Raw genomic sequence first — 22,088 nt, 5'->3', positions numbered from 1 at the left:
GAGAGAGAGAGAGCAAGCTAGAGCCTGGCAAGATGGCTCAGTGGGTAAAGGCCCGGGCCACCAGGCCTGATAACCAGAGTTCAGTATCCAGAGGAAGAGAACTGACTCCTGAAATCCTCTTATCTCCATACATGTGCCATGGAACAGCCACACACGTGTGCACACACATGACATAAGGGTTATGTGGGGGGCATATCACTATAATCTCAGCACTCAGGAGGAGAGGCAGGAGGATCGTGACTCTCTGGTCAGTCTGTTTCAAAAGTAGAGGGGTGAAACCCAGGTGTGAACAGACCTCAGAAATGTGACACTGGAGGAAGGAAGCAGCCACAGCACGCCAAGCACTCTGAGTGGCCATCAGGTGTCTCCAGGATGGAGAAAGCAGCTCAAGTTAATTACAATGCCACTCAGAATTGCTAAAACCAGGGGGCTGTGCATTTTCAGTGGGCTGATTTAATGGCATGACTTGCATCTTGAGAAAGCGACTACAAAAGCAGTTGAGGGTAATATCCTGACCCCCAAAGAATAGGCCCCACTTGCTCCTGAATGGGGCTTTCTCAGAGGCTGAGAGGTCAGGGACCAGGAGAACAGGCCTGTGTCCTACCTTGTAGGCATTCCTCCATTTCTCGTCTAGTAGCTCCTCACTCTGTACCTTGCGGGCCAGGTGGTCACCGAGACCGGCTGCCATGATCTGCCGTAGGTAGGTTACTTGGCTCTCGGTTGGTGGCTGCATCTTGGGATCCAGGAAGAGCCCAACCTCAGGGCACACAGCATTGACTGGGGGGTGAGAGGAAAATGAGGGGTAGGAGTCAGGGGTAGGCTGCCAAACCTTTAGGAAATTGCCCGCCTTCAGGCCTCTCTCACAAGTACTTGGTTCTGATACACTGGCCAATGGTGGCTCCACCTAGACCCACTCCAGGAGCTGGATTCCCATGCATGCAAAGCCCTGAGGTACAGCCATCCTAGACTCCCAGGTGGCAGGGTGGTTACAGACACTGTGGCTCCTCTGCTGAAAGCCTAGGGAAAAGTGTGGTCCCACAGCCACTATACACGAATCCAGCCTGATGACCCATGGGATGAGGCTGGATAAGCCAGATGCCAGGTGCGACAGCAATCCACAAGGATGTCCTGTGGCTGGAAAATAATCACTCATCCTGGTCGTGAAGCCTGGAGCTACTTTGATGAGTTCCTTGTTAGACTTTGAAAGGGATATGGTGCCAGCAGTGACCTGTGACAGTGATTGCCCTGTCATAAAGTGGGGACCCTATTCTCTGAGTCCTTAGTGTTGCTGCCAGGAGTCACCTGTGGCCAAGATTGGTACGAATCCTGCGCTCATGCAGCCAGCAAGGAGGTGGCCTGGGGCAGCTAGCCTGAGGGACAAGTTTCTGGATGTGTGCATGGAAACCTGGCTGACTTGGGGTTATGAATTCATCCTAGTAAGAAGGCAAATGAGCAAATGTGCCAAGTACATGCAGATCCAGGTCAACTGTCTGCTGCACTGTCCCTCAAGCCATACCTGCAGTGGTCAGCTGGCCCCGCAGGCGCCGAATCTCCAACATGGCCTTGTAGCGAAGCCCATTGGCCTGGCAGAACTGGGGCGAGCAGCCAGCATATTCACAAGCACCCACAGCACCTGCAGATGGGGTGGGTTGGCCTTACTTGATGGCCCCATCCCAACCCGAATCTCCTCCCTGCCCCAGTGGCAGACACCTACCGAGTAGAACCATCAGGTCCCCAAGCTTTAGAGAGGCCCCCTGCCCAGCCCAGGTCCTCTTCATCTGGGCCACCCGAGCCCGTCGGCCTTTCAGCACTGTGAGCTCCTCATCACTGGCGGCTGGTCTATAAAGATGTATACAGACAGAGACAAGGACGCACAGACATAGACAAAGATACACACCCACACACACCCAGTAACCCAGATACAGACACCCACCCAGACACCCATAGGCACAAACATAGCCCCACCTCCCACAGACACGTATACAGCCACAAATACACACACAGACATACACACTTATAGACACATAAACACTGAGTTTATACCTGCCACCCATCAGGGCCTCCCCAGGTCACTGTTGATATCAGAGAATCAAGGGCTCAGAGGGACCAGGGTGGGGGGTTGCCAACTTACCTGTCCAGTTCCTCGAACAGCTCACGCACAGTGATGGCAGCAACAATGGCGATGGTGTAGGGCAGGCAGTCATGTTGCCAGCTCAGTGCCAGCATCTTAGCATAGCGGGGTGCCACAGGGAAGGTGGCCATGGTTCGCCCCAGAGCTGTGATGGGGCAGCTCAATTGGGATACTTGTAGCTGTTTCATCCTGTGGACAAGGGCCCTGATAGGTGGGTGCCAGGAGGGGGGTCCCAGAGTCAGCACTTGGAGGCCCCATGATTGCCTGGATGTGCCCTCTCCCCCTACCTTTCCTCTTTTGGGGGTGCTTGCAGGGCCCCCAGTGCAATTAGCAGATCCTCAGCAGCAATGAGGGCCTCCATGGAGGGAGGTGTGGGGAAAGGGAAGTTGATGACCTGGGGACAGGAAAGTGAGAGAAGGACAGAGTGATGCCAAGAAACAGGGATCTCACAGAGGCTACAGCAAGTGTTGCTTCTATCCCTCCTTCCCACTTGTCCCTGGCCATGAGTCACACCAACTGGAACATAGAGCTTGGATGCCCAGCAAGCTGCCAAGAACCCTCCAGGCCCATGTGCTGGGGTGAACCCAAAGTCACCCTCAGATGTGGTGCCCCAGCACTTGGGAGGCAGAGGTAGAGGCTCTGTGAGTTTGAGGCCAGCCTAGTCTACATAGTGAGTTCCAGGCCAGCTGGAGCTACAGGGAGACCCTGTCTCAAAAAAAAAAAAAAAAAAAACCCAAACCAAGCCAACCAAGAAAACAAACATAAAAGCCACCCTCAGTAAGGCCTGCCACCTCAGCCATCTGAGAATATGCCATGAATCTGTGTGCCAGGGGCTATCCATGGCAACTGAGATCTAGAAACTTCCAAGAGACAGCATGTAAATTACGCAAGATTTAGAAGAATAGAGTGACAAAATATTATATTTGGAAAATATAGCTAGGGACATGAGCAGCCACAGGGATGGATATCATGTTCTTTATGGTGTCCCAAAGCATATGACTTTTTCTATCTTTAAATTGGTTATGTTTGCAAGGAAGAAAAAACACTGAGGAATTTCCCCCTCTAGTTCCCATTTACTTTTTATTTTTGAGACAGGATGACCTGAAACTTGCTATACAGACCAGGCTGGCCTTGAACTCAAGAGATTTGCCTGCCTCTGCCTCCCAAGAGCAGGGATTAAAGGGGTACACCTGGCCTCCAAGGATATATTCTTAATTTTTCTTTTGGGATGCTGAGATGGAACAAGGGCCTCCCCATTTGAGCTATACCCCAGCTCCAGATACATTTATAACCATCTGGGTTTTATCACTAGATGTGTTCTTAGATGGAGCCCTTCACTTCCCTCGTTTGTTAAGTGGGGATCTGGCTGCCATGTGATGGCAGGAAGGCTAGAGGAATCAATCTGCACAGCACACAGCATGGGTAGATCCTGTTGGCTGGTTCACCCCATTTTGGAGTATGGACAGGACTCCCTTGCCCACCAGAGGACCATGCCAGTAAAGGCCACAGTCAGGGATCATCAGGACATCTGAGGGCCCAGGAGCAGTGTGGTACCTCAGTACCCATAAGTCTCTGTCCCTTGGGGGAAAGGCAGCACCAGGAAAGCTGTGGTCACAGGAGACTGAAGACCACCAAGGGCATCTTCTGACACACAGTCCCTTGAGATGCTGTTCTAGCTGGTCTCCAGCAGGTATAGCTCTGTAATAATGGACTGTATCAGGCTGAAGGTCTACCAGTAACATGGTGGGAGATTGTGGGCTAAGACCAATCTTTTTTTTTGTCTTTTTGAGACAGGGTCTCCCTGTAGCCTCAGCTGTCCTGGATTCACTATGGAAACCAGGCTGGCCTCGAACTCACAGAGATCTCCCTGCCTCGGCCTCCTGAGAGCTGGGATTAAAGGCATGCAGCACCATGCCCTGGCTTGATCTTTTCTTTTTTTCAAAAAATTTTTTGCTGGGCATGGTGGCGCACACCTTTAATCCCAGCACTCAAGAGGCAGAGGCAGGTGGATCTCTGTGAGTTCAAGGCCAGCCTGGTGTACATAGTGAGTTCCAGGACAGCTGGGGCTACAGGGAGACCCTGTTTCAAAAAGACCAAAAAAAAAATTTTTTTTAAATTTTATGTGTATGAGTGTTTTGCCTCCATGTATGCAAGTGCCCACGTGTGTGCAATGTATATGGGGCCAGAAGAGGATTTTCACTGGATTTGCTGGAACTGGAGTTACAGATGGTTGTTAGCTGCCATACAGGAGCTGCTTAAGAAGAACCAATGCTCCTAACCACTGAGTCAGCCCAATACTGACCTTTTCAATGTTGAGAGCTTTCATTTGCAGGATCAAGTCCTCCACAGGTCTGCGAGTGATTTCTGGGGGAGGAAACTGCTCAAAGTCCCCAAAAACCGCAGAGGAATACAGCCTGAGTCGGGGAAAGTGGAGACCAGAAGAAAGAAACTCAGCCAGACTATGGGTCCAAGCATGCCCACTACACACCAGGCTAGGCTCTCACCACACCACTCAGTTAGTCCCCACTCCAGCCACTCTGGAAAAACTTCAAACCACCAGAAAACATACAAAATGTCTAATTTACAAACGAGCTGTCTGAATAGACAGCTCCCTAAAGGGTACACAAAAGGTGGACCAGTGTACTAGGATGCTCAGGCATTCACCCTGAGGGAAAAGCAGACTCAAAGCTACACACAAAAGACCCCACCTCACACCCCTGCAGCAGATCCAACACGACTGTAACACTGGGGTATGGGATCAGAACCCTGGCACCTGTATGGGGGCTGGAGGAAGTTCAGTGGTTCCTCAGGAACTTATGCCTGGAGCACCATGGGACCTGGAAACTCCTTGGTGCTTTCCCAAGGCAGAGACATTCCAGCTAACACAAGGACACGCGTGTTCACAGCTGCCTAAAGTGCAGCAACCTGGAGCTGGAGATGGCTCAGCAGTTAAGACCAGCACTGGCTGCTCTTGTAGAGGACCCAGGTTTTGTTTCTAGCACCCACATGGTGGATAAAAACCATCCATAACTCTGGTTCCAGGAGATCTAAGCCCCTCTTCTGGCTTCTTCAGGCATTGCATTCCCAGGTACACTTTATATGCACACAGGCACAACACATTAAAAAAAAGAATAGTAATTCATCAACTGATGTCAGCCACCATAAAGAACATGTCAAGATGCAGATGAGGGGCTGGAGAGATGGCTTAATGGTTAAGAGCACAGTGGCTGCTCTTGCAGAGGACCTGGGTTCAGTTCCCAGCACCTACATGGCAGCTAACAACTGTCTGTAACTCCAATTCCAAAGGACCCAACACCCTCTTCTGACCTCTGTGGGCATTGCACGACGCAGATACACTTACAAACATGCAGGCAAAACACTCATACACATAAAATAAAAATACTGTTTTTTTAAAAAGATGTGAATGAACTCAAAATTCTGTTAGTGGTGGAAGCCTGACATGAAAGGCCACATCTCTCTGGGACAGTCATGTGGGGAGGAGCACTCACGGGGCTGTGGGAGTGACTCACAGGGGTAGGGCTTCTTTTAGGGTGATGAAAAGTGCTGACTTGATTGTGGTGCTAGCTGCCCAACTATGAATGACTTTAGAAAGTGAATTATTTCTGAAGTAGCTATTGACCAAACAAGAACACAGCAGCTGAGGACAGGCCCTGATATCAGCAGCACAGAAAATCAATGCCCATGTCTGTGCTGTGGTGCTCCTGAGGAGACTGCAGAGGGGCAGATACACTTTCTCACTCCTCAGTGATGTATCACAAGAAGACTGTGGCTTACCTGTAACAGTGACCTGGCTCTGTCCGACCTGCGCGACCTGCCCGCTGGTCAGCTGATGCCTGAGAGACCCAGGTGACACGGAAGGAAGACACACCAGTGACTCGGTCGTAGTGGCGCCTCTTGACCTTCCCACAGTCCACTACATATTTGATGCCGGGAATGGTGAGGGACGTCTCAGCCACATTGGTGGCCACAACACATAGCCTTATCCCCTTTGGGGGAGGTTTGAAGACCTGGGATGGGTGTGAGCAAGATGATGCCAGAGTCAGTTGAAACCCTGTGAGACAGAGCCAGCAAATGGACCTGTTGACCACCAAGCCCCAGGCACAAATACTAGGAGTTATAACTCTTCCCCCACTATCTGGGACTGGTCAGAAAGTAGATGGAAGGGCACTTGGACATACTCCATCTCAATGCTGTTAGGAAGTGCCTTAGAGAAGCGGCAGGAGCCCCTGACCACACACCCAGCCCCGTCCATTACCTGTGCTTGCTTCTCTGGGGCCAGCAAAGAGTAGAGTGGGAGCACATGAAGAGGCAGAGAGACATCTGGCTGCTCACCTGTGAGCAAACAGGCCACTAGTGTCCCAGACAAATGACACAGGCAAGGGCCACAGCTAGCTGTCCAATAGTTCCAACCTGGCTCAGCGAGAGGCCCCACCCAGCCTCAGGCCTGAGGGCCCATGTTTAGAAACAGCACTACAGGCTGGCCACACCTAGGAAGTCCTTGAAAGTTGTTAGTGCAGTGCAGGACAGCACAGGCCTACAAAGCTGATCACAGCATCTCCCGAGTTCAGGTCTCTGAAAACTGTTAGTGTAGCACCGCACAGTCTCGTGAGACCAGCCACAGCATTTTCTGAGAGCAGGCTGGCCCTGGTCTCCAGATGTGTTCAGACAGCATGGCAGGTGAAGGGAGGCTGTGCTTGTATGGAAAGAGCCCTTTCCAGACACAAAAATCCATACCACAGTTTCTCACTCTAAAGAGTCTTAAACCGGGCATGGCAGTGTATGCCTTTAAACTTAGCACTCAGATCTCTGTAAGATCAAGGTCAACCTGGTCTACATAGAAAATTTCAGGCCAGTTGGGGCTATAGGGAGACCCTGTCTCAAAAAGACAAAAACGAAACAGTATTGCTATGTTGCCCTGGCCCTGAGTAGCTGGACTTACAGGTGCTTGCCACCATATCTGGCCCCAGCTGAACAATAAAGAGCTAGGCTTGTCAACATATACAGGGCCCCTATGAACCTGGAAGCCTTCCTTATTGCCTGAGGCCTTTACCAGCCCAGCAAAGCCAGTCTTGGAGTGGCAACCCCATCACCACTATGCCAAGCTGGGCATCACGACATCTCAGTGGGCAGAACCAGAAGGAAGGCCTACACCTCTAGGCTCATACAGCAACAGGAGCCTAGATGTACTTGGCCACATCCATGAGGACAGGATTTGGGCTCTTCTTGTGATACCCAAGGCCTACCATGCAACAGGGGCTCAGCAAATCCTCACTGAAATAAGGAAGCAATGAACTTAAGGACGGGGCTCTGCTGGGTCACACCTCCATCTGCCTCACTGTCACCCAGGTCCAGATCCAGGTCGGAGCCCACGATCTCCTCCTCGTCCATCTCTGCTTCCCTGTCCTCATCACCTTCGCCCACTGGCAGCACCGAGTAATTATCCAGGTTGATCTGGGGCAATGCCTGGGGTGATGAGACATCAACACCATGGGCTGAGGTGACCCAGGTACGAACCAAGCTGTACACTGAGGGTGGGGGGTGTCTTTGCTAACAGAGGGAATCTTCTATGGAGACCTAGGGGGTAGGGGTTACTGAACTTTGACCTCCTTTCATCTACATTTATCACTGAAAAATCAAGTCTGATTATAGTGAATTCACAGGGCTGCTGTAAGCTAAATACACACAGCTCAGCATGCTGCCTGGTCCACTGTAAATGCCCAGAAAGGTAGAGGCCACCAAGTACCCACAAAACTGACAAGGTATCCAGCCAGTGGTGTGCCCTGGGGTGGCCCCTCTAGCTAGTTCCTCAGCTTCAGGCAGTGGATCTCAGCAAATACCCAGGCCTCTCTGTGTGCTCCCAGGATCTTCAAAGGTCCTGTTCAGTGCCTGGCCTGCTAGAAGCTTCTTCTAATTACGATGTAAATAATAACCTCCTCCCACTTTGAAGAGTCCAGAGATGCACCATCCAGTAAGACTCTACTGTGGAGTGAGGCTGCATCATTGTATCCAATGTAGTCACCAGCAGCCTTACATGGCTCCCAGGCACCTGAGGTGAGTCTGGTATGAATAAGATCTGGTGTTTTTATTTCATTTCACACTAGTGGCATTTAAATGCAACAGTTGCATAGGGCTGGCAGTCACCATCCTGGACAGCGCAGGGCCACCAAAGGCTTCCACATACCACAGCCTGGGCTTTCCTGGCCCTTGTCCGGGACTTCTTAAACTTCCGCATGGCTTCTGCTGAGTCCTTTTCCTCTTCCTTCTCTGAAGGGGGGTAAGGTAGGAAGAGACACCTATGGCCAGCATAGGCAGCTGCCACTGTATTCTGTCACCCAGAGCAAGGCTGCTGCACCCATGCCCATTATTATTTTTTGGGGGGGTGGGGGTGGGCAAAGGTGCAGGCTCTTCCAGGGACACTGAGGTTGAGGCTGATGTCCTAGCCAGGGCACTAGGTGTCAGGCCCAGGTGTGTGGGTATGATGCTCAGATGGGGGCCCTGGAGCAGGTTACCTTGTGGTCGGGAGCCTCGGGTGGGGAAGGCTTTCCTGAGCCGGCGGCAGAATGCATGTACCTCAGCCTGCCCTGTGAGGAACACCAGGATGCCACCTGCACAGAGAACTCAGCCTGTCACACAGCAAACTTAACCTAGTAAGGAGTACCTGCTCAGAGGCTAAGTTCAAGGGACAACTGGAGCCAGGACCCAGGGAAACAGGTGCTGAGTGGGAGTCAGTTACCCTAGGCCAGGAGAGCAATAAGGGGCACTGGACAGACCCAATAGCACCTGCTGGACCCAGACTCCAAAGGACAGAGGCTGTCCATGAACGGCCTGATTTGAGTGGTTACCACCCAGCTCTGCCTTTGACCTGAGAGGGAGTGGGGGCTGAGGCTGAGGTCTGGGAACTTGCACTATGTTATCTGGGCATCACTGTGCTGATAGAGGGGGACTGAAAACAAACCCATGCTTTCAGTGAGGGAAAGACTTGCTGGGCCCCATTTGGATTCACCTGCAGGTAACATCCGGTGGATCTTACAGACCTTCCGAAAGCACTCGCCACTGTAGTCATCCAGTGGGGTCTGCTTGTTAAAATGTACTGTCACAGGAAACTGCCTGGATTCAACCTATGACAGGCCACAAAGGCAAGGGAGGGCTGTAGCCTAGGGCTGACTCCCTCTGGCCTCTCTGGACCACCTCCAACACTGCCAGTTCTCACATGTCAAGGCCAGGTCAAAGCTGGTAGAGGCCTGCCGAGTCTTACCTTGATGACTGGGGGTGGTGTGGTAAAGAGCCGCTGGTTCTGGGTGAAGTCCTCTACCCGCAGTGTGGCCGACATAATGAGCAGCTTAAGGGGTAGGTGCCTCTGTGGAGGATGGGATGGTGACCCTTGGGCAAAGCACGGAGACTGCAGTGGAATCATGCCCTCCACCCATCTCTCTCACTCCCAACCCCTTACACCTCTCTCATCTCCCTGCCCCGCCTCCACATGTGACCAGCAAATTGCATTCCTCAGTTGCCCCCAGGAGAAAGGAGACATGGCCACAGGGAGCATGTCTTATGTGTGGTCTGCTGGTGACACAGGCCAGGGTCCTGAGACAGAGGGGACATAGCAGGATGCCACCTACACATCATAGCCAGCCAGGATGGTTGACCCAGAGACAGTGGACCTAGGCCACCTGTGGACGGGGAAAGGGAGGGTCATCAGGATGGGAAGGAGTGAGCAATGGGGTCCAGGGTTTCTCTCTGGAGAGACAAGAATGCCCTAAAGCTCACTGGTGATTGCACAGCTGTGAGAATGTGCTGGGAACCAGAGTAACACTCTAGATGAACTCATCAGATGGTACGTGAGTAAAGCCTTCTACTAAAGACAAATCAAGATCCCTGCAGAAGCCTGCCCCAGGGCTTTGTCCCTGATTTGCCTCTGCTGGGACTCCCCTCACCCTCTATCCACTCTGTTGTGCCTTCACTTCCATTATTAGGTTGCCTTTTCAGGGACTCCATCACTGACCCTCAGGCCTCCCTGGCACTCATCCACCTTGGCTCAGTTTTGGAATCTGCTCACTGCCCAATGCCCTGGCTGAATGGTAGAACCAGGAGGGCCGGGTCTGCCAGGCTACCCTTTCCTGTGCACACTGTCCATCGCTAGTGCTTACACATGGCCTGGCCAATGGTACCCTGAGCACCCACCTCTCCACTGAGCTACTATTTGGGAATCAGAGACAGGGCAGCTTAGCAGATCCCTCCAGATCACATTTGTCCCAAAGCTGACCTCTGACATTCGCTGTCTAAGAGGAGATGGGGCAGAAGCTGGAGGAAGCGTAGGCCCATGGGGAGCAGAGGGCTTGACCTGTCAGCCCTGCCCACCCCACAGAGCCTGAAGTCCTGTGGTTGGCTCCTGCATGGTTTCCCTGTTTCAACTTTTTGCCTGAGTCTCTGGGGAATAGAGAAGGGCCACCATGCATGAGGTCGAACCCTGGCCCACGGGTGAGGAGAGGCAGACAGAATCATGCAGGGCTGGCTACAGAGACTCAGCCTGGCACTGGTCAGAACTTATGCCTAGGCAGGCCATGTCATCTGGTACCTCTCATAGCAGTGGCCCAGGGGACAGAAGGGGTATAGGCTAAGGGGCCCAAGCCCCTTACAAGGTGGTGGTGGCTTTGGTTTGCCCATCTGCCCACTTCCCTCGTACCTTTGCCCGGAGAGCCACGATTCGGGACAGAAGGCCTAGGAGGATGTCTGTGTACACACTCCGCTCGTGGGCTTCGTCAATGATCACCACTCTGTACTTGAGCAGCAAGAAGTCCTGTAGGGCGCAAAGAGGCCATACCACAGTGCCACTGAGGCCCCCCAACCCCAGCCAAATGCATGTTGAACTCGGGGCACATGGACAACTCATGTGACCAAGACCCAGAATGTTCAAGTTCCCTCAAAACCTCCCAGAGGTCAAAGGGACGGCCAGAGCGGCAGCACAGGGCATCTTGACCTCCTGCATTCTCAGCCACTGGACACAGGCTGGGAGTCAGGTGGCAGTACACTGTACAAATACTCTTTCTCTTTTCTCTCATTTCCTCTTTCTTCCCTCCTTCCTTCCCTATCTTTCTTTTGATAAGTCTCTTTTACCCAGGGTGGGCTTTGAACTATGTAGCCAAGGATGACCCTGAACTTCTTGTCTTTGGGTCTCCATCTCTCAAGGTTTGTCACTACAGGTGTACACAACATACCTGGCTTTCTGTGGTGCTAGGGATGAAACCCAGGGTTTTGCCCAGGCTAGGCAAGCCCTCTACGACCCAAGGACATTCCCAGCCCCTCTAGCTTTCTGTTTAAAAAACGAAGACAATGCAAAGTAACAGGCCTCATTATGCCTTGCTTCTCACCTGCCTGTCATGTGCTCTGCTCACATTCACCCCATGCCCTCATCACTGAAAGTCAATGTCACATAGCAACAGGCACAGCGGTCCATGGTATGACTGGTCAGGGTGACATCCTAATCCCCACTGCCGTGCTGTACTCCTTTTGTGAGACAAGACAGGCAACCAACCTTCTGGATTTCTTTGAGCAACACACCGTCTGTCATGAACTTGATCCTGGTCTCTTCAGTCATGTTTCCTTCATACCGGATCTGATAGGAGACAACCCTGTGGGACAGGCTTGGTCTCAGGGCAAGTGACTTCCGCAGAGCTGTAGCAGGCTGGGGCTTCAGCCACATGATCCCTTTAAGGGGGGTGGGAGGTCCCTCTCCAGCCAGGATCCCTAGCTCCCATCTCCAGGGTGCAGGGTGGGAAGATGCTTGGGTGACAGACTAAGAAGCTATGTCACCAAACACCATGGACCTTGGCCAGAGCATGGCTGGAACTCACTGGGGAACAAGCAAGTCCAAACCTCCAGAACCATGCAGTGACGTTTGAGGACAAGATGGAGATGGAACTGGGTTGGTCACAGGTGGCTTGTTATACTCTCTACTTCTACATATACCTGAACATTTCAATTAAGTTAAAGACCTGGGGCTAGGGGAGGAGCTTGGTGGTAGGGCAGCCACCTAGTATGTTGGGAGGCCCTGCATTCCATCCCCAGTAGTGCAACAAAATGCAAAAGAGCAATCCACAGCCAGTTCTGGGCTTACTGCCAGGGGAGGATTCACATTTTGGAACTTTGGGTTTAAATGAATTTGCAATACAGAAGTCACTAAGCAGCTGCCACTTGCTCTACAGTCAAGCTTCTGTATGGGCTCACTCTGACCATCCACCATGTGCTATGCACCTGGCTAGCCTCGTCCTTGCATTGTGGGCCCTGCCTCAGAGGGTCTGGAGATCTCTGTTAATTATCCCTGGGCTCTTAGGTAGAGCCAACACTCTCATTTGTCCCCTTGGCATAGGAAGTGCCCCAGGCAGCTCGGTTCCTCCAGCAAGGCTGCAGGGCCCCCACCCCTTCCCCTAAGAAGCAGGGCCTCACCGCTGAGATACGTTCATCTCCTTGGCCACTCGCTGGGACATGGCCACAGCAGCCACTCTTCGGGGCTCTGTGACACCAATGATGCTGTCCTCACTGGGAGGGAATGGAATATGTCAAGAGTGTGGCTATGCCTGTCTGTCCCTGAGCCACCCATGTTCCACAGTAACATCATTCACTGCGGGGATGAGACATGATGAAGAGGTATAAGAGACAGCATTGCTGTGAATGGCCCAAGGCCAGCACGGCACAGATGCACGGATAGCCACCAGGCAGGCAACACAGTGCCGCACTGAAAAGAGACCAGGCAGAACTTGGGATCTGGCTGGGACACATCCCCAGAAGACAGTAAGGAAGTTTCTGACAGAGAATCACTGTGAGGACCTGGGCTGCAAGGCATTCCTGAACACACAAGAGATATGTACAGTGGTAAGTTCAGCAAAAGCCCGAGATCAGAGGACAGGAAGGCCCCTGGGTTGGTTGCTCAGTCCTGATGGGTATACCCCTAATGGAGACACGGAGTGGGGGCTGGGTGAGGGGAATACTCTGCACCATCTTATCAACTTTTTTGTCAACTTAATTACTTAACTTCCCAGTGACTTTACTAGAGGGACAGGGTGGGGGGGGGTAGGTACAGGAAAGTACACTAAGAGCACAGGTCCCAGCAAGAAAAGCTTAGTATATACAGTGAACACACAAGAGGACTTGCTCTAGTTCCAGGGAGGACAGACTGGCTGGAGAACATCCTCATTTCGAATTGGTTGACACTCTGGGAAAGCACTCCTAGGAGTCTGCCCCCCACATCACTCCACACCCTAATCCGTCTGCTGACTGCCAAGGGAACAAACCATGAGTCCTGGAGTCTGTCTGAGCTCCTGAGGACGTGACACACTGGGTTCACAGTGCCCACAGGAGGCCACACAGTGACACTAGGGAACACACTACTGCAAACACTGGCCCTAGTACTTTGTGTACATGCATGCACTGAGTCACATGACCACTCTGAGCCCAGCACCATCATCACCCCCATCTCACAGCTGACAACAGAAGCCCCTCTGCTAAGCAGCCTGTCTGAAGTCACACAGCACACAAACAGTAGAAGACAGGACCAGGTCCCCAGATGCTTAATTGCTCTTGGAGCCCAAGAGTCTACTGTCCCCTCTGGGTCCAGCCCCACCTGCTGTAGCCAGCTTCATAAAGAAACTGGGGCACCTGCGTGGTCTTCCCACTGCCAGTCTCGCCACACACGATGACAATGGGGTTCTCGGACACCGCCTCCATGATGGCTTGTTCTTCAGCAAGGATCGGGAGCTTGAGTCGCTCTTCCTGTGGGAAAAGTCAGCACTCAGGGAGGGGCTGCCAACAGAGGGTGAGGAGGGACCCCACTTATACACAGGTCAGGCAGGGTGGCACAGTGCCTAAAAGGTGTAGCCAGGTGTGTGTTGAATGGAAGCATCATGGCCAGGAGAGGCCACAGCCTGTGCCCTAGAGAAACTGCTATCCCCACCATGCCCACTTTCCCAGAGGCGGAATCTGAGTCCTACCCACCAGAATATCTATCCCACTTCCTGCCCTTACCATACTATCCCGTGTCCTTAACTACGACCATAGAGGGGCGAACCTGCATTTCAGGGGTGCGGTTCACAGGGATGAAGATAGTGGGATTGGCCAGAGGTCGAGGTGGGGCAGAGGCTGCTGTCTGTGAAGGTGCAGGGGTTCCAGCTGGAGGGGGCTGAGTATTGGGCACCAGGTTCTCAGCTGCAGAAGAAACTGATGGCACATGCACTGATGTTGTCCCTGTGCTGGTCCCAGGCTGGTCAGAGTCTCTGGCCCCTTCAGACTCTGGGTCAGACTCTGAATCCTCTGAAGACTCAGATGTCTCCTCTGCTGATGACCGGCGGCGCTTCTGGTGAGCCCCGCCAAGACTACTGACCTTCTGTGCTTGTGCTGGTGGCTGGTTGGGTTTCCTGCAGGGACAGCAGAGAAGCCACCTGGCATGACCTCTCACTACAGGTCATGGTCAGAGACCACAGCCCCCACCTGGGGGAAGGGGCTTTGTACTTGCTGTTCCCACTTCCCAAAACATGATTCCTGCAGATTGTCACTCTATTCAAAAGGCACCTACCAGTGTCTGTCTATCACTTGCCACAGCCCCTGATGCCAGCCTTTTTTCCTCTAGGTTGCCTTGTCTCTTCTTTATTTTTGGCTTAGTTCTCACAAGTGCCAGGTGTACGTGTATTATTCTGATGAATGCCCTACCTTCCGAAGGGAAAGAACTGTTTCTGCTCCTTGCTCCACCTAGGGCCAGAGATGCCAGGGCAGTGTGCACTCAGCCAATAGCAGCTCCATGAGCTGAGCAGTTGCAAGCACAGAAGGGGTGTGCACTGGCCCAGGATGGGTTGCCCTATGGGAAGAACAGCCCGTGGTGCCTCCCCCTACTACCTGGTCTACCCCAGTCAAGTCCAGGTGGAAAGTGAGCTTTTCAGTGTGTTCTCCAAATTCCTGTTGTCACTTGTACTGAGTTAATCTTTGGCATCATGGCAAGCAGGACCTTTGCAGTCAGGCGTTAGCTGAGGTGGGGGCTTATGGGTATCACTGATGTGGACTACCGGCCTACTTGTGTCCTGTAGGATGCCTGGCAAGTGTGTGGCCTTTGCCCAGGAGGCGTTCAGCATGGTCCACAGGTCACTCACTCTTTGGTGTGGTACATGTGGTCCCCAGTGCCCAGCCTGGCAGTGGCGTAGAAGAGACTCATCTCGGCCTCTGACACCTGGACTTCACTCAGTTTCTGCAGCAGCTCGGCACGCTGGTAAAGACATAAGGATATAAACCACCAGGTAGGGTTACTCATCAGGTACCATGCCTTCTCCTTAGGTGGAGGCTCGGTCCTGAGTGGGATCTAAGCTCAACACCAGACTCAAAACTGTAAGGCAGAATTCGCCCTGTAGCTATAAGGCATTCCAGAGACACAAGAGCTCTGCCTTCTCCTTTACAGAATCCAGGTCAGGGGATAGGGCACAGTGTGATGCTGCCCTGATGTCCCAGCAACTGGAGACTGCATAAAGCATATTACTTGATTGCTGAACTCAGGAAGGATGGCCCTGTGAGTGCTCGTGTGGCCAGTCCCCAGGCCACTGGCATGGCACAGCAGGGATGTGTAGGGGGATTTCCTTCACCTGAGTAGAAACAACGGTCTGGGCTTTATTGATTCTGAAACTGTTCAGGTATTCTTTCTTTTCTTTTCTTTTTGAGATGGGGTCTCCTGTAGCCCCAGCTGGCCTTGAACTCACAGAGATCCTCCTATCTCTGCCTCCCGAGTGCTGAACTAAAGGCATGCACCACCAAGCCTAGCTTCAAGTGTGCTTTCTATACACAGCACTTTATGCACACCTCACAATTTTTTAAAAAAGGTAATGAGTCAGGTTAGCAGATTCATGGAAAACACAGAACATTTCCCTCCTTCCATAAAGTTCTAGCAGGCAGTCTTGCTGCAGAGAGCATGTGACAGTGGACAAATGCTCCCAGGGCCTCCAACCAGATGAGGCGTACCTGGCTCTTCTTCTCTTTCTGTTCTAAGACTTTCTGCAGCATCTTCTTCTCCTTCTTGGTCAGCGGCTTCCTCTCCTTCTTTGACGGTGGTGGTGCCCTGGTCTTTTTCTTCTTCTTTCCCGGTAGCACAAGTACATTGCTTGAATCCACTCCTTTCAACACATCCTTGTCTGCAAAGACAGCCTGTCTCACTCGGTGCAGGGAGCCACACAGTGTCCTAGGTATTTATTCATGGCAGGCACCAAGCCAGGCCACCACCTCCTGCAGGCAGTCTCTGAGTGCACAGCAAGGGTCTGTGTGTCACACTGCTCTCATTACCACGTTCTGACATTCAAGAGGGGCTGGGGGTATAGATGGTAAGATGCCTGCCTAACATGTTCTAGTACTGCATAAAACCAAGTATGGTTAGACATTCAAAGTCATCCTTGCCTACATAAGCCAGCCTGGATCACATGAGGCCCAAGTTCAGCACTACACTACTGACATGTCTGCTATTAAACATAAGAGCTAGAATGAAAATTCAGTTCTCATGTGCTCTTCACTTCCTCGAGAAGGCCATTCCTGCCTCGAAATCAGGTGCCATTTTGCAGATGGGAAAACAAAGGCACAGGTATATGAGGTGATGCACACAAACTCAAACATTGAGGAAAGTACTCAAACACCCAGCTCCCTCTCTGACATCCTTTGCTACAAAACTCACCACCTCCTGGTCCAACCAAGGGAGGAAAGAATACCAACTAGTGGGTGGAGGGAAGCAGGCTTCTTGGTCCTGGCTCCCCAGCTCCATTTCTGGAATCTTTCCTAATACCTAATTCAGCCTGTCTTAGGGAGGCTTTCTCTAACAGATGGTAGAGTTCAACCTGGGAACTCATTTAGTTTCAGGGGCCTGGAGGACACCCTTGAACCTGCTGGATCACTTCAGCCCAACTCTCCTCCAAACCAGCTTGATTCAGGTGGTAGAGCCCCCAAGTGCTCCATCCAACACTCCCATTCTCCCTTCCTAACCCAAAACACTGCCTCAACTGGAAGGTGAGTCCTTCTCCCAAGCCCAGGTCCACACCATCTTCCCAGCTTTCCTCGTCTTCCATTTCCCTCTTTCAGGGCTGGACTCTTTTCTCAGTGAGTCAATAATCCAGTCTTAGGACTTAAAAATTTATTATTTATTATTATTATTTATTATATATTTATATACATTATATATTATTTATTATATATAATTGTTTATTATTAATTATTTATTATTTGTCCGAGGTATAATACTTGCAGGTAGGTAGGTAGGTAGGTGCACCAATGTTGTGCAAAGTTCATGGAGGTCAGAACAGGGCATCAGATCCCCTGGAAAAATGGAGCTCTGGATGGTTGTTAGTCGCCATGTGAGTGCTGGGAATCCAACCTGGGTCCTCTCCAAGAGCCCTGAGCCATTTCTCTAGCCCCAAGTCTTAGGACTTAAATATCATCTATACACAAACTATCATCTATACACAAAATTGCTTATGCTCCCTGGATTTGCCTGCCTTGAGTAAAGAGCTGTCAGCTTCCCTCCCTGCTCAGACATCTGCAGGGCCCCAAGCACTCATACCCAAAGCTGGGCTCACAGGGTTCCCTTGAGCTGCCCACCCTGCCCTCTTTAACAGCCCAGCCAATACCCACAAGACTCACTCTTGTCACCTTTGTACTTGTGTGCAAGCCCAGTCAGCCTGCAAATCATACCAGCTCCTCCTTCAGAATGCACTGAATCCAAACATCTCCTTCCTTGCCATGACATCCCTGATCCAAGCATCAATTCCAGTCTGCTACCCCACCATCCTTCAACCTCTCATGCTTTTGCTTTATGCTACTGTTGTACACTAGCCCACATCCTTGTCCCTCTTTTCTCTCTTCTGGGGGTTGGGGACTTAGACAGGGGCTTGCGCCGTAGCCCTAGCTGGCCTAGTATTTGTTATGTTGTCCTTGAATCCACATCACTCACTCCTGCTTCAGCCTACCTAGCGCTGGGTTTACAGACGTGCCAACACTCACAACACCTCTCTCTCTCTCTCTCTCTCTCTCTCTCTCTCTCTCTCTCTCTCTCTCTCTCTCCTGGCTATGTTTTGTTTTTGTTGGGACAGTCTTACTGTGTAACCCGAACTGACCTCAAACTCTAAGGGATCCTCCCGCACAAGCCATCATACTCAGCCACTCCTTCTCTTAAAAGCCTAGTCCTCTCTACAACCCACAAGGCCTGATGTGCCTTTCGTTTCCACTCGGGCCCCGTTAAGGTCCTGACTTTCTCTGAGATGTCTCCAGGAAGCATGCCACTCAACTCCACACACTCCCATCTTCGCCTCTATCTCCCACGTACGTGCATGTCTGCCACAGTCTATGTATTGTACCATTTATCTCTGCCTGTCTCCTCTGTGCAGGCATGCAGACAGAGCGACAGCGCTTCCACATCCTTTTCTGCCGACCCCACTCCCAGAGCTCCCATCACCAAGTGCCGCATGCAAACAGCGTGGCGCTGGACTCACGGGTCTGGGCTTAAAACAGCCAGACGAGTCTCTGGCACATTCCGTGACTACATTCACGGAATGAATGAAACGACCTCCTTTGTGCACCAAATTCGCCGGGAGCTTACGCCAGTCACCGCGACCCAGGATGTCAAGGCCCTTGCCACCAGTCACGTGGCAGGGACTGGTCCCCATCCCAGGCCCCGGGGACCCTCACCTCATCCCCAACCCCGGTCGCCTCACCCTCGAGCTCCAGCTGTACCGGGGGCGGCTCGGGGCCCTTGGCCAGGCGCGGGCCCGTCTGTAGCCGCCCCTTCACATTGTAGCGCCGGCGCAGCTTCCCCATGTCTTCTCCAACCCGCTGCCTAGGTACAGCTCGGGCGAGCGCCCGGACCCAGGTAGGCCGCGAGACTTCCGGGTTGTGATCTCGCGATATTGGGAGCTGCGCGGAGTAGCTGAAGGAGGCACCAGTAGAAAGGCGGGGCCTTAGCGGAAGGGGTGTGGCATGGCAAACCCAGGGCCGGTCTGATGTAAAGAAGCGGGCTGCCGAGAGCCCGAAGTTTCTGCCTGGGCTGTTTTCCAAAGTGTGGTCTGAGGAAACCTAAATTGCTATAAATACTAATTTGGGGCTTGTTATGTTGTTGTGTTGTTCAGCGGTTAAGAGCGCTTGCTGCTCTTGCAGAGGACCTGAGTTCGTATCCCAGCACCCACATCAGATGGCTCACAACCGCCTATAACTGCAGTTCCGGGGGGATCCCGTGCCCTCTTCTGGCAAACGTGCACGTGCACATAAAAATAAAATAAATCCGGGCGTGGTGGCACACGCCTTTAATCCCAGCACTCGGGAGGCAGAGTGAGTTCAAGGCCAGCCTGGTCTACATAGTGAGTTCCAGGACAGCTGGGGCTACAGGGAGACCCTGTCTCAAAAAGACAAAAAAAAAAATAAATAAATAAAAAATAATAAAAAATAAAATAAAATAAAATAAAATAAATCGGACCTGGCGTGGTGGCTCATGCCTTCAATCCCAGCACTCGGGAGACGCGAGACAGAGGCAGGCAGATGTTTGTGAGTTCAAGGCCAGCCTGGACTAGCAACATAGTGAGTTTCAAGCCAGCTGGGGCTAGAGAGTGAGACCCTGTCTCAAAATAAATAAATCATTAATAATTTGTTTAAATATATAAAATATAACCCTGCCTCCAGTACAAAGGTCTCCCTTCTTATTTTGTTCATCTGCGTTTTTCTGATATCATTAAGGTAATGTGTATTCATTCCACCGGAAAAGGTGTCAAATATTTCCATGGCAGGGACGAAAATCTGAAAGAAGATGTCTATTAGACAGTTTAAAACTCACTTTGTCACATCATCAGAGGTACACTTGGAAATAACACATTTTTAAAAAATTTTCTTTTTAAATTTTTATTTTATGCATATGAGTGTATCATCTGCATGTATGTGGGTGCACCTGTGTCGGGCAACGCCGTGGAGGTCATCGGATGCCCCTGGAACTGGAGTGAAGGTGGTTCATGTGGGTGCTAGGGAATCAAACCCGGGTCCTCTGCAAGAGCAGTCAGTGCTGTTAACCGCTAAGCCAACTCTCCAGCCCAGGAATGACATATTTTTAAACCCTGTAATTACCTCACAAATAGAATAGTTATACCAGGATTTTTCTCTTAAAGGATTAATTTGAATGCAGCTTGATGGCACATGCTTGTAATCCCAGCACTGGAGAAAGGTAGAGGCAGAAAGATGAGTTCAAGGCTGTTGCTATATAATGAGTTACAGGCTATCCTGGCCTATGAGAAACCCTGTCTCAAAACAAAACAAAACAAAACAAAACATCTTGGACATCAAGACAAAAAAGATGGGGCTGGAGATATGGCTCAGTGGTTATAAGTGCTTGCTGCTCTTGCAGAGGATCCGGGTTCCTTCCCAGCACCCATACCAGGTGGCTCATAATTGGTGGTAACTCCAGCTTCAGGCAATCCATTCCCCTCTTCTGGCCTCTGAAGGCACATACATACATGAAGACATATACACATTCACATAAATAAAAAGAAATCATAAAAAATTGAAGCCCGGCATAGTGGCACACACTTTTAGTCCCAGCACTCGGGAGCAGATGCAGGTGGATCTCTGTGGGTTTGAGAGCAGCCTGGTTTATATAGTGAGTTCCATTTCAGCCAAGGCTACACAGGGAGATCTTGCCTCAAAAACAAAAAAAGATTAACAATGTAAAAACCATAACAAAGGATATGAAAAGGCAATTCATAATTGAATAAATAAATTGTCGATAAATATATGAAAACCTCTAGAATATCGAAGACACGAGTTCAAAAGTAATGTTCAACTTTTTTTTTTTGCAGTGCTGGGATGGGACCAGCGCCTTACACTCCCTAGGCTAGCTCTTCCCACTGACCTGTGCCTGGGCCTCAGTCATTAACTCTTTGGATCAGATCAAGCTTTATTTTACTGGTTGTCTCAAACATGTCTGGCTAGACTTGGTTTGATTTATTGTGTAGAAAGAAGAGAAAGCTTTACCCTCTGAAGTTCCATATTTTAGTCTATGAAGTACACTGAGAATCACAGATTGCAGGAGAAAATCCACCTTACTCTGTGCATGCACACAAGAGGCCCACAAAATAGACTGAAAATGAGCCAGGCTAAAATGCATCACATCACATCAGAATAGATGGGGTCCAGGGTAAGCTATTGGGAGGCAGAGGGAGAAGAGCGTTGGAGTAAAGGTCGTCCGGCTATGCTGATCAAGTTCTTTTTGGGTCGTAAAAGTCAGTATAGGGGCTGGCCTGAGGCAAAGTCCCTCCTAGCACTTCAGGGAGTGGTCAAAAGCCAGATAAGAAGCCCCTTTCTGCCTTTGCTGTTCCCCAAGTTCTCTCTGGGAGTAATCAGCAAACCAAAGCTGCATATTTCCCAGTGGTATTTCCTGGACTTTTTTTTTTTTTTTTTAATGGTACAGAGATTGAATGAGGATCTTCTACATACCGGCCAGATGGGACCAATTCTTGACAGCCCCCCTTTTGGCAGGAGTTTTGAGGACCTCCCCCCCCCCGCAACCTTTCATCATCACGTCCTAAGGGCTGCACAATGCCGTTCCACTTCTCTTTCCTGGAGCATCGGCTGGACTTTTCCTGTAAGAGAACTTTCCTTCCTCAAGTACTTTATGACTCGGAAATGCAATTCACGCAGGAGAGGCATGAAGTGTGCGGATGCGCTAGGGAGACCTATTTTAGGGGGTCGAGAGGGGATACAAACATGCTTTTCATTTTCCAATCAGCTGCGAGGCTGTTGACAATATATAGAGCTGCTGCAAGTTTTGCATGGGTTGCACTTTGCATCAACTTGAAACTATTCTTGCTCTGTGTCAGCCGGGTAGCCGCTCCCAGACTAGAGAGCAGCTTGCCGAGGTCCCAGCAGGGTCCCGAGGAGGGCGGGGCGGGGCGGG

General features: G+C 51.2%; 1 protein-coding gene across 2 annotated transcripts in view; it reads right to left on the bottom strand.

The window, feature by feature from the left end:
- Nucleotides 1–19,040, bottom strand: part of Dhx37 (DEAH-box helicase 37) — a 22,082-nt gene extending 3,042 nt beyond the window's left edge. The window contains exons 1-21 of one of the 2 annotated variants that reach the window (XM_008839244.2): nucleotides 18,871–19,040; nucleotides 16,142–16,311; nucleotides 15,286–15,398; nucleotides 14,214–14,559; nucleotides 13,770–13,918; nucleotides 12,596–12,688; nucleotides 11,685–11,781; nucleotides 10,836–10,949; nucleotides 9,408–9,509; nucleotides 9,156–9,270; nucleotides 8,662–8,757; nucleotides 8,334–8,416; nucleotides 7,474–7,615; nucleotides 6,408–6,484; nucleotides 5,927–6,159; nucleotides 4,434–4,545; nucleotides 2,419–2,525; nucleotides 2,132–2,320; nucleotides 1,715–1,839; nucleotides 1,517–1,633; nucleotides 605–777 (exon numbers count right to left, since the gene is read on the bottom strand). In XM_008839244.2, the coding sequence (XP_008837466.1) occupies nucleotides 605–777; nucleotides 1,517–1,633; nucleotides 1,715–1,839; nucleotides 2,132–2,320; nucleotides 2,419–2,525; nucleotides 4,434–4,545; nucleotides 5,927–6,159; nucleotides 6,408–6,484; nucleotides 7,474–7,615; nucleotides 8,334–8,416; nucleotides 8,662–8,757; nucleotides 9,156–9,270; nucleotides 9,408–9,509; nucleotides 10,836–10,949; nucleotides 11,685–11,781; nucleotides 12,596–12,688; nucleotides 13,770–13,918; nucleotides 14,214–14,559; nucleotides 15,286–15,398; nucleotides 16,142–16,311; nucleotides 18,871–18,973 (2,856 nt within the window). In that variant the 5' untranslated portion in view covers nucleotides 18,974–19,040. Of the gene's footprint in view, nucleotides 1–604; nucleotides 778–1,516; nucleotides 1,634–1,714; nucleotides 1,840–2,131; nucleotides 2,321–2,418; nucleotides 2,526–4,433; nucleotides 4,546–5,926; nucleotides 6,160–6,407; nucleotides 6,485–7,473; nucleotides 7,616–8,333; nucleotides 8,417–8,661; nucleotides 8,758–9,155; nucleotides 9,271–9,407; nucleotides 9,510–10,835; nucleotides 10,950–11,684; nucleotides 11,782–12,595; nucleotides 12,689–13,769; nucleotides 13,919–14,213; nucleotides 14,560–15,285; nucleotides 15,399–16,141; nucleotides 16,312–18,844 lie in introns of both variants that reach the window. The other variant, XM_017799730.2, reaches the window with a different exon arrangement.
- Between the last annotated feature and the right edge of the window lie 3,048 nt (nucleotides 19,041–22,088).

The sequence above is a fragment of the Nannospalax galili genome, unplaced genomic scaffold (assembly GCF_000622305.1).
Source record: "Nannospalax galili isolate Female #2095 unplaced genomic scaffold, S.galili_v1.0 scaffold218, whole genome shotgun sequence".
Lineage (NCBI taxonomy): Eukaryota > Metazoa > Chordata > Mammalia > Rodentia > Spalacidae > Nannospalax > Nannospalax galili.
This window is presented reverse-complemented; position numbering and strand designations above follow the sequence as displayed.